Source organism: Convolutriloba macropyga, chromosome 7 (genome assembly GCF_964194025.1).
Source record: "Convolutriloba macropyga chromosome 7, txConMacr16.3, whole genome shotgun sequence".
Lineage (NCBI taxonomy): Eukaryota > Metazoa > Xenacoelomorpha > Acoela > Convolutidae > Convolutriloba > Convolutriloba macropyga.
The window spans coordinates 73,072,062-73,090,210 of record NC_134474.1 but is presented as its reverse complement, the minus strand read 5'-3'; the positions used below and the strand labels follow the sequence as shown (position 1 = coordinate 73,090,210).

Here is an 18,149-nt window from a genome sequence, read left to right as displayed (position 1 = left end):
GTCTTAATCGCAGTGATAAGAAGTGTAATTATAGGTGTTTTCTGATTCTTAATTTTGAGCTTTCTTTTTGAAAAGATTTAACTTAGTTTCTAAGATTATTAATCTGCCGTTTGCTTTCGCGATATTTTTTAGATTAGAATCATGAATTTTTTTAGTGCTATTGATAACCTTGTCAGCTTTTTAGACTATCAGGTTTTTGACCACCGTACTTATTTTGGATTTTTTAACGTTACCAAACGTTTTCAATAAGATAAATTCTTGCTGCATTTTGTTTCTCTTGTTGACAGTGGCTTAAGTTTCACCAATTTTTAGAGCAGACCTGGAGAGTTAGTGAGTTAATAGTTTAATACAAAAGGTAGTGGCTTCCGTTGCAATTACGCTTTTGTTAAAGAAGTTCTGACGCTTCGAGTCGCTTCCGGAATTCTTCAGGCTATGTTTTTTGTTTCGTCGTCTGACGCTCTTTTTCGTTTTACATTTGTTCACACAGCAAAGCTGAAAAAGTCAAACTTTCTGAATGACTTCCTCCTCTCACTAACGGCATTTGCTTGCGTTACGTCATTTCTCACTTGCTTTAGCAAAAGTTTTTAGGTTATTTGCGTGATTAGATTTTGATCATACGTGACTTACATCACTCAATAAAATGACTTTTGCACTTTAAAACTTAAGTTTAATTTGAATTTGTTTAAGGTCAAAGGAACTCATTTGTGCAGTAAAGGTCCCTAATAAGAGGCTTCTGCGGCATGAATCTTAACAAGCTTTAATAATTTATCGCTGAATGTTTTTTACCTAGTTTTTTTGAGAAGCGTCGATTTTTTTTCGGTTATTTGCGTGATTAGGTTTTGATCATACGTGACTTACATCACTCAATAAAATGACTTTTGCACTTTAAAACTTAAGTTTAATTTGACTTTGTTTAAGGTCAAAGGAACTCATGTGCAGTAAAGGTCCCTAATAAGAGGCTTCTGCGGGATGAATTTTAACAAGCTTTATTAAATTATCGCTGAATGTTTTTACCTAGTTTTTTTAGAGGCGTCGATTTTTTTTTTCAATTTAGATCTGTGTCTGTTTCTATCTCTATTATATGGCACGCAGGTCTATTCTTTCACAGCTATTCCGGCAATCTGCCGGCTATGTTAATTTTTTTCAAGATGTTTATTGAATTTTTGAGTTTTGAAAGTTTTTATTGGGCATGTTATTGACTTGTTGCTTGGTCTCATTAATGACAGGTCTCGTGGTTACTAACGAGGATTAGGTTTATTGAAATAGTTGGTTTAGACCTTAGCTATTGATTTCTGTGATTTTTGCATCGTTTTCAAAACGTATTAGCCTGATTATGACACTTTTCAAGAAATAAAAGTTGATTCTTTAGTCTTACATGTTTTTGTTGCGTTTCTTCCAGTATTATCACTTAGTCTCAAAAATAACAGTTCTATGACGTTCTAGTTATATTACTTCTGAGGTTTTATAGTATGCTGTGGTTAAGGATTTTCGCATGTAGTTATATAGTTTGATTAATTTTGGAGGCCAACGACTTTTAAAAATGTTTTCTGCTCAATTGATTCTTGCCAATTTTTTGGTTTTTGCCTCCTTTTGGTTTGTTTGTCATTCATTCCAACAGAGATATTGTTTTTATTTTTTGTAATCAATCTAACAGTGAGTTGAGTCAATATTGTTAAAAATTGATGTTAATTTTAGTGGTTCTTAAAACACTTGATATGTGAAACTGAAATATTCAATGATTTTTACTAATGATATTAGCAAATTTTAGCAGTTTTGGAAGTTGAAAGCTAAAACTTTTTTTCAACAGTTTGAAGCCATTGTATTAGTGCTGCTGGTATTTTTAATGCTATTTTCCGTCCATCAAAAGCAAAATAAACAGGTACAGCCGGGAGGCCATTAAGTTCTCTTAGAGTCTTACGGATCGCAAGTTTCTAAGTATGTGATTCTGTGAAACTTTTTAAGATACATAATTTCATGGCGTGAATGGCGGTGCTTAGAGTTTGAACGTATTCACACTTTACCCCCTTACCCCGAGCCAGCTCACCTCATCCCCCGTCATCGATTAGACTAAAGCTAGCTTTCTTCGGCTGCAGTTGTTTGAGAGCTGTTTCCCGGCGTTAGTCGATTATGTTTAATGGCTTTTGCTTGCCTGACATATTTTTTGCTACAGTATTTAGGTCTGTTGTGTGGTAAGGTTTTGATTATTCAAGACTTTTCTCACTCAACAAAATGACTTCGCTTTTAAAAGTTACGTTTGATGGAAACTGTTTTTCTCAATGAAACCCATTTGTGTGATCAGGGTCGATAACGATAACGTCTCTGTGAATGAATTTAAACAGTCGTAAGTATTTCAAGTTTGTCCTAATTCTTTAATTCTATAAAACGCCTCTAGGACCTCATTTTTGTATTATTTTTCAACTATATTTAGCAATTATATATCAATTTTGGATCGTCTTCTGTTGCTCGGAACGTTTTATTTGCCGATTTTTCTCCTAACTTTTTCTCTGCTTTTTATAACTCCGAAGCTGCAAGCAGAGCGGAGCTATATTGCGGTGCTCTTGGTTTTTTACAAATCAAAGAACTTGAATTGTGTTTAGGTCTGTTCTGTGGTAAGGTTTTGATTTGCTACAGTGCTCAGGTCTGTTGTGTGGTGTGTTGTGAATTGCTACAGTATTTAGGTCTGTTGTGTTGTAAGGTTTTGATTATTCATGACTTTCCTGACTCAACAAAATAACTTCGCTTTTAAAAGTTACGTTTGATGGAAACTTTTTTTTCTCAATGAAACCCATTTGTGTGACCATGGTCGATAATGATAACGCCTCTGTGAATGAATTTCAACAGTCTTATTAGTATTTCAAGTTTGTATTAATTTTTTTATTCTATAAAACGCCTCGAGGACCTCATTTTTGTATTATTCAACTACAATTGGCAATCTTATATCAATTTTGGATCGTCTTCGGTTGCTCGGAACGTTTTCTTTGCCGAATTTTCTCCTAACTTTTTCTTTGTGCTTTTTATAACTCCGAAGCTGCAAGCTGAGCGGAGCTATATTGCGGTGCTCTTGGTTTTTTACAATTCAAAGAACTTGAATTGTATTTAGGTCTGTTGTGTGGTAAGGTTTTGATTTGCTACAGTGCTCAGGTCTGTTGTGTGGTCTGTTGTGAATTGCTACAGTATTTAGGTCTGTTGTGTTGTAAGGCTTTGATTATTCATGACTTTCCTGACTCAACAAAATGACTTCGCTTTTAAAAGATACGTTTGATGGAAACTGTTTTTCTCAATGAAATCCAATTGTGTGATCAGGGTCGATAATGATAACGCCTCTGAGAATTAATTTCAACAGTCATTAATATTTTAAGTTGGTCTTAATTCGTTAATTCTGTAAAACGCCTCTAGGACCTCATTTTGGTAATATTTTTCAACTATATTTAGCAATTATATATCAATTTTGGATCGTTTTCTGTTCCTCGGAGCTTTTCGCCGAATTTTTTTTGAACTTTTTGCTTTTTTTTAGCTCCGAAGCTGTAAGCTGAGCGGAGCTATATTGCGGTGCTCTGCGTTTTTTACAATTCAAAGAAATTGAATTTATTGGTTTATTGGGCGCTCTTTTTTTTCAAGATCTATTCACACATTTTCATGATTTTTAAAGTCAAATTGGAATAGTGATTTTTGTTACGTCGAACTAGGAATTGGAGCAAAAAAGCGAGTGGTTTTGCGTTAGGATTTTTTTGCTCTTATCTTAAAGTAGAGTTGGAAAACGGTATTTGAACAAAAATTCGCTTTCTCGTTGGTGGTGTTTTGTTCACATGCGGCATTTTCACTTTGATTTTTACTGATTTTTTTTCGACTTTTCGGATCGGATTTTTGTAAATGGTTTTCTCAATCAATTCACAGTTGATTCTAGGCCTATTTTTTTTTATTTGAAAGAAATTTCTTTTTCTCATTTCTCGTCAGTGGTTTTTGTTCACATGCGACATTTTGACATCGATTTGTTTCTTATTTTTTATCTGAGTTTTTTGGAATTGGTTTTCTCAATTCACTCAAAGTCGGGTTCTAGGTCTAGTTTTTTGTTTAATCAATGAGAATTCTTTGAATTGTACGCCAGGACTTGTCCTGCTATGTTTTTTGTTTCGTCGTCTGACGCTCTTTTTCGTTTTACATCTGTTCATACTGCAAAGCTGAAAAGGTCAAATTTTCTGAGTGACTTCTTCCTCTCACTGACTGCTTTTGCGTGGGTTACGTCATTTCTCACTCTCTTTAGCCAAAGTATTTTTGCGTGGTTAGATTTTGATCACAAGTGACTTACCTCACTCAAAAAAAATGACTTTTGCACTTTAAAACTTAAGTTTAATTTGAATTTGTTTAAGGTCAAAGGAACTCATATGTGCCGTAAAGGTCCCTAATAAGAGGCTTCTGTGAGATGAATTTTAACAAGCTTTATTAATTTATCGCTGAAGTTTTTTACATAGCTTTTTGAGCGGCATCGATAACTTTTTAACTTATTTATGTATCTGTTTCTATCTCGGCACGCAAGTTTATTCTTTCGCAGCTATTCCGGCAATCTGCCGGCTATGCTTTTTTCTCAAAAAAATCTTCTCGGACGATAGATTTTCTTGAACGTTTATATGGCGTTTGTTGCTAAGAGATGGTACTTGATTTTTTGTCGCTGATCATTCAAGTTTGTGTTTGACGTTTTTTGCTGTATCTGACTTTTTAACACTTTTTTCATAGGTGTTTAGCTAAGTAAACAGCAAAAGCATTCAACAGTTTAGTTAAATTGGTAAATAATTGAGGCCCAAATCTTTATGTAAAAGGGCGTCAGATGTCAAAAGGTCGTTTTCAATGTGCGAAGTGTAATCTTGAACAGAAACAATCGGTCACGCTGATAGTCGTTCGTTTTGTGCAAGATGAATAACTGATAAATGGACAAATTATTTGCATGCTTATTTGTGTTTAGATCAGAAAGGGGAGAGAGACACGGGGAGTTGGTGAAGCAGTACAAACAGATGAAGACAAGGGCTAAGAAGTTGGAGGCATTTCACAAGGAGGAGGCAGCCAAGTTTGCTCAACAAGTACAAGCAAATGTGCGTCCTTATTCCTTTTAATGACTTGTTCAATTAATTTTTAACGACTTCCAACAATTTGAGCTTCTTCAGTTTCTAAAACCCGACGGACGTGCCGAGGTGCACTTTTTGCTACTCAACTCATTCCAGACATGGTTTTAAATTATTAACAACTTGTATGTAGCTAGTAAATGATTTCACATTAATCCAAGACGATGCAAAAAAAATATGTCAAGAATGTTGTGGACTTCTGTTACATTGATGACATAGTTTAATTTTTTTCAAATAGTGCGCTATCGAAAATTCTGCATGTCAAAAATGCTTCCTGTTTGCTCAACACTTCTCGAAACTCAATCTGTTCAGCTTTTAAGCTATTTCTCGCCAGGCAGTTGATTTCGTAGAATAACTTATCATTCTATACAGTACTGGTAAAATCAAATTCAGATTGTATTGCATAGTAAGTGACTGTATCTTAACAAAATTGCACAATTAAGTGGTATCAATCGAATTGAGAAGTATCATTTCTCGATTTCTTTATCAAGCCGGAAAGGATATTATAAAATTATAATCTGGCTTACAGACACTTTGATCCCTGCCATAATGGATATCGAAGCGCTTAAGTCATCAGGTTAGAAAAGATATGTTAGATGAAATTTGAATATGAATGTGGATTTTTTCTCAGTTGCTGACGCATTATTTACAAATATGTTTTGAAGGTGGCGACGGTGATGGGCGAGGAGGTGCTACAGTTGACTCTCATTCTAGAAAAGTTTCCCCGCCCCTTCCCCTCGGACCCCTCTGGCATTCCCCAGTACAAGGAGGAGCTGTTCTCCTTCATAGACAAGGAACTGAAGAAGGCCATAGATGCCAGGTACCACAACGACATCGAGAGCAACTTCGAATCACTCCGCAACAGACTTATAGGTCAGTAGATTCTGCTGTTTGTATTCTTTTAAAGTTTCATTCATTGTGATTAATATAATTTTGCTACTTTTAATTGCTCTGTAGAGAGGCTTGAAGCAATTATTGTAAACGTGTACGTCTTTTTTAATGCAAAATGTTCTCCTGACCATTTTGCGCTTGTGTTCTAAAAGATTTTTTGACTTCTTTAGTGACTTTTTAACGCTTCATTTTGAAGTGATCTAAATTGCGTAGTCCTGAGGTCGACCCCGGTGTGAGATTTTTGTCCACTCGTAAAACATCTCTTAGCTACTTAAATTAAATTGCCCTCATCTGTCGTTCGAGAGCAATGCATTCGACGTTAGCCGGTTTATTTGTTATTAATAGCCGCGAAGCGATAGCGGCTATTATTGGGGACATCGTGGTTTTTTTTTAATTCGTCGTCTCCATCGATGATTCTTACGACCTGACTTCTTGGAATTGACTTCTTGGAATTGACTTCAGTGACTTCTATTGCTTTGCAGTTAAAATTTGTGTACGTGACGTTGTTTCTGCTTTTAGGTCAATTGCGTGACTTACCTCACTCAAAAAATTGACTTCTGAACTCACTTATGGAACTTTAATTTTTAATGAAGATTTACTAGTTAATAGTGTGCATCTAAGTTGTGCCAATCTTATATGCCCTAATTTGTGATTATCAGTCTTGAGTTTTTGATTTCGAATATCAATTTTGAAATAGCTCTTTAAGGGCGTTTTCCTTATAGAACGTATGTGTCAAATTGACAGTCCGAAGCTAACCCGAAAAGTCTAGTGGTCTATTGAAGGACTGGTGGTCAATCTGTCTATCTTATTTCTTTAGGTGTTTCAATTCCTGGAAGGCCACGAGCGTCTATCGCGGCTATTTTCCGGCAATCTGCCGGCTATGTTATCTCATTATAACTTTCAAGATCTTTGAACGAGCAATACTCCGTTGCAAATAATTAAGCTATTGAATTGCTCTCAAACGAAGTTTGCTGGAATCATATTAGTCCTGTTGGTCTTTTTTATACGATTTTTCGCTTGACCGGTTTTTCGTCCGACTCATTTGACTTTTCGTCCTGAAAAACAGGTTAAACATGTAGCGCCCAGAGGGCATTAAGTTCTCTTAGAGCCTTTCAGCTCAAAGTATGCAATTCAGAGAAACTTGTTTTGGAGACTTGATGGGCGGTTCTGAGAGGCTGACCTTAGCTAGCTACTGGCGAAGCCAACCGCTCGCCGGTCGTTTGAGAGCAATTCGCCCGACGTTATTCGGTTATTTTCTATTGATTTATTTTTTTTTCATCTAATTACATTCTGTGAAACTAAAATACATTGCCTGAAACTAAAGCTTTGACTGTAAGCTTTGTCAGTGTTTTTTTTAATTATTGGATTGGTTTCGTTTCCATACACAAGTATCATCAACATTTTCTCGAAAAACCAAGACTTCCTTTTTCTTTATCAGAATTAAACTTAAAATGTCAACTTGCATTAATGAAAATGGCGAAATGCATGATGAAGTTGATGGCGCTCATTGACATTCATTTTCAATTCTAAAGAGAGCATTTAATTCCTCTTAAGCGAAGTTTATATCAATTATCGTAAACGTGTATGTCTTTGTTTTATGCAAAATTTTCGCTTGACGGTCTTGACTTTTCGAGAGACTTTTTAAAATTCTCTCTAAATCACAATTTCAAGCAGCAGAACTCAATTGGCGGCAATTTAATACTAAAAGTCAAATGAGAAGTGCGCCGAAACTGGTGCCATTTTTTACTTTAAATCCTAATAGTGGTATATGTTAACCCTAATGTTGTTATTTGAAGCCTACTATTGAACTTCTTAGTCCCATTTAGGCTCCCCCCCCCCCGACTGAAGCAGGCTGCAGTTGATTAGAGCTCTCACTAGTCGTTCGACAGCAATTCTTCCGACGTTTAGTCGGTTATGTTTTAAACAGTACAGAGTTTTGTACGTGATTAGTATTTGATTTTTCGGCGCTCTTATCAGTCAACAAAAGGGTTCTTACGCTTCGAGACTCACATTTTGTTTCAAAACAAAAGTTGAAGACTAAAGTCATTGACCAATTGCTCTCAAACAAAATTTTTAGCCATTATTTTGGCCCTTTTGGTCTTTTTCTGCAGGTTTTTTTTACAGTTTTTTTCTGACGTGTTGGCTTGCTTTTGACTACTTGATTTTTGTGTGATTAATTGCTTTCGAACGAAGTTTGAAGCAATTATTGTAAACGTTTTTTTCGCGCTTCTAGAATATATTTTGACTTCTTGAGTAACTTTTTAAACTCGAGTTCTTAGTTTTTCAGTGATATAAGTTGTTCTCTTAATGAAATAGTTTGTTGGGAATATAAAAGCGATTGTGAGTTGTGTTTTTGCACCCATAAAATGTTTCTAATCTACATCCCCTCTAAACTAAATTGCCCCCAGCTGTCGTTCCAGAAAATTCATCCCATGTTTGTCGGTTTATAATCTAAATAATTAATAGTCAAATCAAAACTGCTCCAAAATTGGTTTTGCTTCTCATTTTAAATCTTACTAGTGATCTACCGTAAACTAAACTGTAGTATAATTTTAATTCCGTTGGTGACATTAGACCGACTACCATGCTAAATTAAGGCACAATTGAGCCCCTGCCGTTTGAAAGCAATTCGTTTTAATTTTTCAGTTTTCAACCGTGCGAGTTCTACCGTTTTTGCTTGTTGTTTAAAAATTGACAAGGCTTAAACAAGGTCGAATTGTCTGAAAGACTTAAAAATATGAAACCTAAGGTGTGTTTCCTCCAGTTAACTTTTTTAAACAAGTGCAGCTTTACAGCAGAATACAATTTTTTATTTATGACAAGGAGGCTTGGTAATGTGCGATTGAACATAAGATTCCGACCCCGCTCAATCACAACTTTGGCATAATTTTCTACCAAATGAACAAATAGAGAACCCCAAAAATTTAAGTATTTTTTTTAAAAAAATTGGTGTATGAACGAAAAGATAGACTCCAAGGCAAATAACTCAGTGGAGTAAAAAATAATGCATTAGATTGATGAGATATGCCAATATTAGGAAAGCGAGTCAAGACGAACAGAAAAATCAAACCACAAAAACATTTATTACATCAAAAAATTTATGTCCTTTTAAAAAACAAAATTTAAACAAAGTCAAAATGGCGTCAGATAAAAATGAAACTAAACAAAACAACTTGTAATTTCCCAGAAAAGATATGGGACCAGTCCATAATAAGGCTTGGTAACAATTCGTCAGATACTCGAGCAACGCGAGGAGTTCAAAAGGTTGACAAACCTAGTTTTCATAGACTTCAAAGCCGCCTTCGACAGCGTGGATCGAAAATGCATCTGGCGTATCTGTGAGAACCTTGGACTACCAGACACACTCCTCAACGTGCTACGAATGCTATACGCAGAGACCTACAGCCAAGTCCGAGTATACGGCACCCTGTCCCGCCAATTCAGTATCCTCAGCGGTGTCAGGCAAGGCTCGATCCTGGCCCCCTTCCTATTCAACCTCGCAATCGACTGGATAATGGAAGAAGCCCTCCGCAATGACAACGTAGGTGTGTCTCTGGATGACACGATAATTGCCGACCTCGATTTTGCAGACGACATCTGTTTAATGGATGATAATGGAAACGACGCCCAGAGGCTACTCGACAACGTAGCCAGAAATGCAGCGGCAGTCGGCCTCTACCTGAACGTCGGCAAAACCAAATTCTGCTCCCAGGACATCAATCAGAAATTCCACGTCTATGGCGAAGAACTGGAACGTGTTGAAGACTTCACCTATCTTGGAAGTAAAATACAGCCCGACGGCAACGTAACATCTGAAATCAAGGCCAGGATAGGCAAAGCTGCAGGTAGTTTCAAAAACCTTAAGAACATCTGGAACCAGAGAAGCATCCCCCAGCTTGTAAAAGTGAAGATTTACAAGGCATGCGTACGAAGTGTACTCTTGTATGGTTGCGAGAGCTGGCCAGCAAAAAATTCTGATATAAACAGTTTGCAATCCTTCGAAAATCGATGTCTTCGACGTATTCTCCACAAAGGACAGGACCTCCCCGCTGAAAGTATCACCACCATTGCAAAATGTGATTCCCTTGCCACGACGATCCAAACAAGACGCTTGCGATGGCTAGGGTATGTCCTCCGAATGAATCCGTCCGAAATTCCAAACGCAGCGCTCGAATTCGAAAAGGGCGATAACTGGAAGAGACCCCCAGGCGGCATACGCAAGACCTGGCGAAGAATCGTTCGTGACGAAGTAAAGAAGCATATCAAACCACCGAAAATGTCAGCGAAGAAATGGGAGACTGAATGGTTCGACCTGTGCAAGGAAACAGCCCAGAACAGAAAGCAATGGAGAGGTCTTATTCGGGACCAAAATGTGGCGGGATAAGGGCAGCACTGCCCGTGAGCCCTATCTGGATCTGGATCTGGATTGGTAACAATTAGACAATAAAAAAAAACAGAATTTGAAAAATTCGCTTATTTGTTTCTTTTAAAAACAATTGATTTCAAAGTATTGAAAACCATTAGAAATCATTTAAAAATATCCCATAGGTTTACGATTACCAATGTTTCTAAAGATGGATATAAGAACTGACGGTCTTCACTTTTTATGCTGTTAAAAATAGACAACAAACAGAAAATCAGGTAAATTTTGCCAAAAAACGCTTTCGAAGCCGTAAGCCATACTTTGCCCTCCAAATATGTTCGGTTGCACCTACTTCGAACACCGATAATTTGATGTGACCTCTCATTGATGAAAACAGGTAACAAGTATACAAAAAAGAAAAAGCAAAATTAAGTAATACTTATTTTTTTTCGAAAAAAATAATTCCAAAGACATGAAAGCCATTAATTTCAAAATGAAATAAGAAAATAGGCTTGTTTATTCTTCCAAAGCCAGCCGTTGAGATCTCCAATTATCCAGAATTTATCTTAAAACTTATCAAAAACCTTATCAAAAACTTATCAAAAAACGTAAAATTTGACAAAAATCAGAAATTAGTTTACTTTTGTGAAAAACCCGTGTCGAAGCCAGTAAAGTCATAAACGAATCCTTTAAAAACATTAGATTTTGTGACACCAATCCCTTTGACACTTAACTCTTGACAACATCATTGTCAGATTTGGCCTGTAATTAATGAGACTAGGTTACAAACAGTCAATGGAAGGAACAAAATTGTGAAGTGAAAAAGTGTTGTTTTTTATTTTGGAAACAATTGTTTTCAATGTCATGAAAGCCATCAGCTATCTACTAGTATCAGAATATCGGCCCATCTTTTCTTCCATGAAAAGCCAATGACACCGGGTCATTGTACAGGAAATTTCTTACGACTAAAAAGACAAAGTAAAAAAGAACAGTTAAAGACAAAATTAAAAAATTCAATTAAATTCTTCGAGAAAGTATTGTCGAAGCCGTTAAAACCAGAGTCTGTATCCTTAAAGATTTCAAAAATATCGATTGTGTTTTATGTTGAACGCCAGTACTATGATATATGAACTGTAAATAACGTGATAATGTGAGAAAACTAGAAAACGTGAAAAATGGGCAGATACATGAGAATTAAAAATGTGAAATCTAGGAGTATCAAAGCTAGAAGGCCAAACTTAAGGTGTAAAACCGCAATTAAGATTGAATTTGAATTCAGTAGGAAGAAGAAGCAATCTTTAAGTGCTGACACCAAGCTTGAAGTGCTGACCAAATTAAGAAAAAATGGAGGCAAAGTTCAATAAACCAGTATTTATTTAAAAATCAAATTTTTTTAAAAGTCAAAACGACCATAAGCTTTCAAGTAATAAACCAGATACAAAAATTCGGAGCTAACTAGCAAGCGAGTTGGACCTATCACTACTTTAAAAAAGATCGGATTGTTATCAGTCGGTCTTTTTTTATAAAAATTCGAACTTTTTAAACATTAATTAAAAAAGACCGACCTTTTTTATAAAAAAAAGACCGAATGATAACAATCCGAAGTTTATTTGAATTGTAACAGTCCAAGATTGGTCCAAAAGTAGCTCTGCTATTGCTGTTCGTCCTTTTAGAACACTTTATTTTCGAATGTTATAGATATAGATACTTTGTTAGTTAAAAAATCAAAAATTAAATGCTGCGTTAGCAAAAAACCAAAATTAGCAAAAAACAGCAACGTTTTAATTACGGAGCACTCGCAAGGTAGGTTGAAGTAGAAATAGCCCCCTTTTGAGTCTGCAAAGATTGTGTTAGTGTTGTTTGGGTGTGTACTTCCTGCAAATTTAATCAAAGTTGACTAAAGGAACTTCGTACTGTTTTTGATGAAAAAGTCTGAATTTTGAAATATTTAGCCAGAATTTTTGACAAAAAACTTGAAAAATATTTTTTGTCTTTAAAAATAAAAATAATAAATTCTAGCCAAAGAATTCGGATCGAACAATCCAGCAACCCTCCTCTATCTTCAGAGATAAAATCAATAACACTAAAGTTAACAATTATAACAAATTTTAGCAAAATTGGCGAAATTTTTGTCAAAAATTCCGGAAAGTGTGAATAAAATCAACGGAATTCACTCTATTTTCTCAAAAATTTAGACCTCGATAACTCCCTATAAAAAACGAAAATAAAAAAATCTTTTTAATTCCATATTCTACGCTGGACAAGCTTTCTAATCATACCAGTCTCAACTCTCTACGATGAATATATCGATCGGCCAAAATTGTCTGAACAAAAAAACCATTTGAGTTTATAGTTTCTCCCCCCTCAAGAGGGGTCGGAACAAAAAGATAATGTATGTTCATATGATAGTATGTCATGATTGATTTGAATTCGGCCTGGCTCTGAAAATATTTGAAGATAATCAAATATTCTACTTTCAGAGAATGCTGAACAGATCATTCCGCAGTCCTGGATTGAGAAGCAGTCGAAGCCTGTTAGCGTCTCCCTACTAAGGACCACTCCCAGACTGTCCTCCTCTGGTGGTCTGAACTACTCTATATCGTGTAACTCCCTCTGTGCCAACTTCAAAGAAGACCTGAACTTCAACTTCTCTCTCAGCCTCAATAACCTCATCAGGTACACAAAACACAATACATCATGTTACTTGTTACATAATAAGTTTACAGAATTTTCTTTGTTTACAGATGAAAAAAGGACAAACAACAAGATCACTGAGATCTTAGCTTCTGTTCAGACTGACTGTAGATTGTAACAGGAACATCTGAATATGATGATAGGACACTAAGGACGTAATTCTCTTTATAAGCTTAGATATTAAACAACCGAAGTTTTGTCATACTCAATTTATGCCCACGGTTACTTATCGTTAAAAATGTTTGCTTAGCTGTTGAGCTTTGGTGTTCCTTATCGCTCGCTGCCCTTCAAAATTCAATCCCGTAATACGTTTTAATTGAAAATCAACTCGTGTTTTTTTACACGGGTAAAAATTCAGTATATTTTAAGTGATTTATTTTAAATATGATTTAAACAGTTTTATGTTTCTGTTCCATTTTGAATGATCATTGATCAATCTACAGTTGTTTGCGATTGCTGCATGTTGATTATTTTTCAAGTTCATTATAATTTTCCCTGGTTCGTGCGACGGTTCAATGTCTTGTTATAGACGTATCCTAGGCCCTGCAATGATGTCACGTAGTATGATGCGCAAAGCAGCCAGAGGCCAGACACCGGAACAACTTTTGGGAACAGGAGGGGAGACTGGCGAGGGTGGTCAAGAAGAGTCTGGAAATGGTGGAATGAGTTTTTCGTCCAGTGGCAGTAGTGCCTCCTCCCATGTGCTGTTACCCCTGATGACGTCACTGAGTATGCTGCCATCTATGGGTCCTTTTGGATTGGTAATCGCGGGAGGCATTGTGAGTCACTACTGCTCTGTTCTTTGAAATCCTATAATTAACTAATTGATGGCAATTATTCGGGAGCTGTTGGTCCTTTATTGCGCTCGAACCCAGTTTGAAACTATTCTATTAATGTAACCGTGTGTCTTTTTACTGCAAAAGTTTTGCTCGACCGTTTTGTCTTTTTTCTTGAGCATTCTTTCTGCTTGCGTGAGCGATTTGACTGCTTCAAACTTGTCCGCAATTTAAAAGTTCCGCGATGTGCAAAAGTTTACAGACAGGGAGTCGAACACGGGCTTTGTGGGTGCGAGCCACAAATCCTAACCCCTAGAGCATCTGGGATATTTAAAATTGAAATTTGCTCTCAAATAAAAATTGAAGCGTTTCCTCTAGTCTTGTTCGTCTTCTGTATGCTGTTTTCGTCCATTGGTTTTTCCAAATTTTCGTTACTTGCGTGTGCAAAAGTGGGATCAACTGGTGAAGTTCGAGGTCCTGTGGTCTCTGAGCAGCTGACTCGGAGCTTTAATAGGCTCTAAGTGCACTATTCAACGACGCTGCTATTCAACGAGTAAAAAGAACTTCAAGGCGTGAAGGGCACTCACTATACGTGGATCCCTAAGCTTAAGCTATGTATAATGGAAGCCAAATCTTCACCTGCCGTTCCAACCGACGGTACTCAGATTGTTTTGATAGCCGTAAAACGATAGCTGAGGCTATTATTGGCCTTCTCTTGGTTTTTCGTGACTCGAAGAGGAGTATTGGTTTTCTTGATGTTTTTTACGACTCGAAGAGGAGTATTGGTTTTCTATTGGTCTTTTTACAATTCAAAGAATATGAATTGTATTGGGGCGCTCTCTTTTTCTTACAACAAGTATTGGCGGAGCGTCTCTTTTTTCGATATTTTTTGGAGTGTCTATAAAACAACATGTAAATAACAATGCAGCACGTGAAAATTAAGTGTTTAAGTCAAACGGCTGAACAAATTTAAGAGCAAGGAGATGAGAGTAATTTTCAGTTCATGCTGCGTTTTTGAGATAGAGAGAAGTATGTGTGAAAAAAAATTTCTAAGCGAGCAATGTATTTTGATCACGTACCGCTTCTTTGGAGCAGTTTTTTCTAAGTTTTTACTTTATTTTCAGGTAAAGGGTCCATCTTAATTATATATTAGAGTTATAAATAAAATCTTTTAGAGATTTTAGTGATTTCGCTGTTTTTGTTTTGCCTTTTTAGCGTTCTTTGTACTCTTTATCACTTTTGTAGTGTCCGGGGTATTTTTTTGGTTGATTTTTTATTCATGTGGGTTTTCATGCCCTTTTATTTTTGTTAATGTCACTTGAAGTATGTTTTAGTTGAAGAAAATAGTCTAACTTTTAAAAATTTTGTTCCTAATTTTTCTGTTTTCCAAAGTCTTTTTCAATTAATTGTGTTTTTCTTTTTAATTGTTTTCACAGTATTTTTCATATTTATTTAATTAATTAGGGTTTGCTCTAGGGTTCTTGTTACTGTGTGAAAACAAAGGTTTGATAGCACATGTTTTTATATAAGTACATAAATCAGTTCGGCAGTTTTTTGAAGTTTTTACTTCTCTTGTTTTAAGTGTTCTTCAGTGCATTTGAGTGTTGCATGGTTGCTCAGTGAACAAAGATGAACTGCTGCCTAATATATGTTGAAAAGATCTATCGATATATTAAAAAGACTTCAATTTTTAGAGAACATTGTTGAAAAATTCAACAGGTTTCTTTAGTTTTTGCTCGTTTTTTTTCGAGATTTATCGCTTGTCATCTTTTTGAAATATCCTCCCTCGTCTTCACAGGCCCCTATAACAGCTCTTTTTTTCACTTCGTCCATTACAAATTTGATTGCTTTACGTTTGTTCACAGTTTGTTCAAAGTTTTGCGTTAATCTTTTTTTTTACTTCTGTAGACTATTTTTATTCTTCTGATGCTGTTCAAACTGCTTTAAAGCAGCACTTGGTCAGAAAAACTTTTGAGAATCAGCAGAGTCAGTAGCGAAAAAGGAAATCAAACATAGAAACAACATATTTCCATGAAACCCCATTTTAGATTCCCGCTACTTGAACTTTGTTCTTATTGATCCTAGTTACCATTTATTATGCCTATTGATATTGATGCCAGCCACTGTATACCCTCAATAAAAAGACTCTGTATACCCTCATTAAAGAAAGGTAGAATTTCTAACTCTGGAAAAACATAATCATAATTCATATTTTTAATAGCCGCCCTCATCTTCTCAGCCGGCTATTATTGCGGACGTATTTTTTTTTTACTTCGTCAAACTTTTTTCCGCTTTACCATTTTGCCGCTTTTTCGACATTTTGCGTGAAATCTTTTTGAGTTCTCTAGGCTAGTTTCTCTCTTCTCTCATTCTGCTAAAAGTGAATTTGAACATCAGTTGCTAAGCAAAGCAATTCAAAATGAACAGAGTCGGTATAAAAAATTGAAGTCAGAAATAGAAACGGGATAAACCCATAAAGCCCAATTTTAGATGCCCGCTATTTGAACGTCGTTCCTATAAGTCTTAGTTACCACCTCTAATGCTAATTGGTGTTGATAGTAGCCCCTGTAGCCTCTCTCTAAGAAACAGAAGTATGTTCAACTACGAAATGCCATCAAAATAAATCGGACTTGTACAAAAATCTTTTTTTTTTCAATATATTCTATTCGTTCAATCCCAATCATGCTTATTGGAATCAACGGCGGCTATTTTCCGGCTATTTTTTATTTATTTTTGTACAAAAATCAGTTTCGTCATTTTTTCCTTTCCTTCTTAAGGGGTTTAGGAGAATCAATTGCACCTATTTCCCAGCAAACTGCCGGGTTTGTTTTCTAACATATGCAGTTATATTGCACATCAACTGAGTAGATTAGACATTCTGTTTTCGAACTTTGTTTTTGAGCTCGTGAATATTTGCCAGCGAAAAAGCGGATAGTTTTGCGGTGTGAAATTTTTCTTTCGAATTTTAATTAGATTGAGAAAACGGCCCTTGAACAAAAATTTGCCTCCTCGCTAGCTTAATTTATCATCAAAAGGTCTTAACTAAAAGGTCTTAACTATTAGCAAAAGTGGTTTTCAAAAGTGGGATCTGGTCTCATTAATCCCGACGTGTCTGGTTCATCAGAACTGTTTGTGATGTAATTGCGGTGTCAGGCGGTTTCTGAATGCAAAATGTTGCTTTGAGAATAAGTAAAAAATAAAATTTTGTTTAAAGATTCAGTTCGGTTTATTTTTTGCTTGCACCAATGATGCCAATGCTGGAAGTTTTACGACTTTTTTATTTCTAGTTTTAATTAGATTGAGAAAACGGCGCATGAACAAAAGTTTGATTTCTCGCTATTTATTTTTTTGTTATTGCTTTTTTCACTTGCGGCATTTTCGCTTCGATGTTAACTTTTTTCCATTTTTTGATAGAATTTTTTTTCGAAATGGTTCTCTCAATCAAGTCATAGCCCATTCTAGGTCCATTTTTTTAGTTAATGAAAATTTGAAAAAAGTGAGCAACTGTTATGGTGAAGAGACTTCTGCTGAGCGAAGGAAGTTTTTTTGATCACGTGCTGCGTACCGTGAATGAATTTTTGACATTGAAAAGCGTCGTTTGACAGCATATCGGTAATCATTTTTAACCGTTTTTTCGTCGAATTGGCCCAATTTTTGGTTTTTAGTTTGATTTTTTGTGGGAATTAGTTTCATTTATTGAGTTTTTAATTTGAAATCCTCTTAAAATTATTACCAAAGATTTCTGAGAGCCTGACAATGCGTTTCAATTTTAAGTGGGCACAAATATTAAATTTTTTTAGTGATTTTGTTTTTCTGCTTTTTTGGATCTCATTTTCAAACATCAGCGCATATGGCAACTTCTTTGTGATATTTTATGGATTGAACGCCTCTTTCTAACGTGAGGTATCTTTATTTCTTTAAATTCTATGCATGATAATCCGATTTCGCCCTTTTCTGTCTAACTTTTCATGGTTTTTTTGTTTGTTTTTCCGTTTTACCTATTAGCAAAAATTTTGTTCAAAAGTGGGATCTGGTCACAATAGTTTCTAAGTTTGCGATTCATCAAAACTGTTCGTGACGTAATTCTGGTGTCAGGTGGTTCTTAGATACAAAATGATGCTCTGAGAATTAGTGAAATAAAATTTTGTTTAAAGATTCAGTTCGTTTTTTTCATTTATTGCACCAGTGATGCCCTTGCTGTAAGCTTCACGACTTTTTTTACTGAGAAAACGGCTTTTGAACAAAATTTTGCTTTCTGGCCAGTGGTTTTTTCGTTAGCGTTTTTTTTTTCACATGCGGCATTTTGGCTTC

General features: G+C 35.7%; 1 protein-coding gene across 1 annotated transcript in view; it reads left to right on the top strand.

Moving 5' to 3' along the window:
• Positions 1-18,149, top strand: part of LOC142343313 (mitofusin-1-like) — a 122,229-nt gene that overhangs the window by 90,253 nt on the left and 13,827 nt on the right. Inside the window, exons 10-13 of the mRNA XM_075395141.1 lie at positions 4,958-5,084; positions 5,780-5,987; positions 12,849-13,044; positions 13,592-13,841. Of these exons, the coding sequence (XP_075251256.1) occupies positions 4,958-5,084; positions 5,780-5,987; positions 12,849-13,044; positions 13,592-13,841 (781 nt within the window). The remainder of the gene's footprint in view (positions 1-4,957; positions 5,085-5,779; positions 5,988-12,848; positions 13,045-13,591; positions 13,842-18,149) is intronic.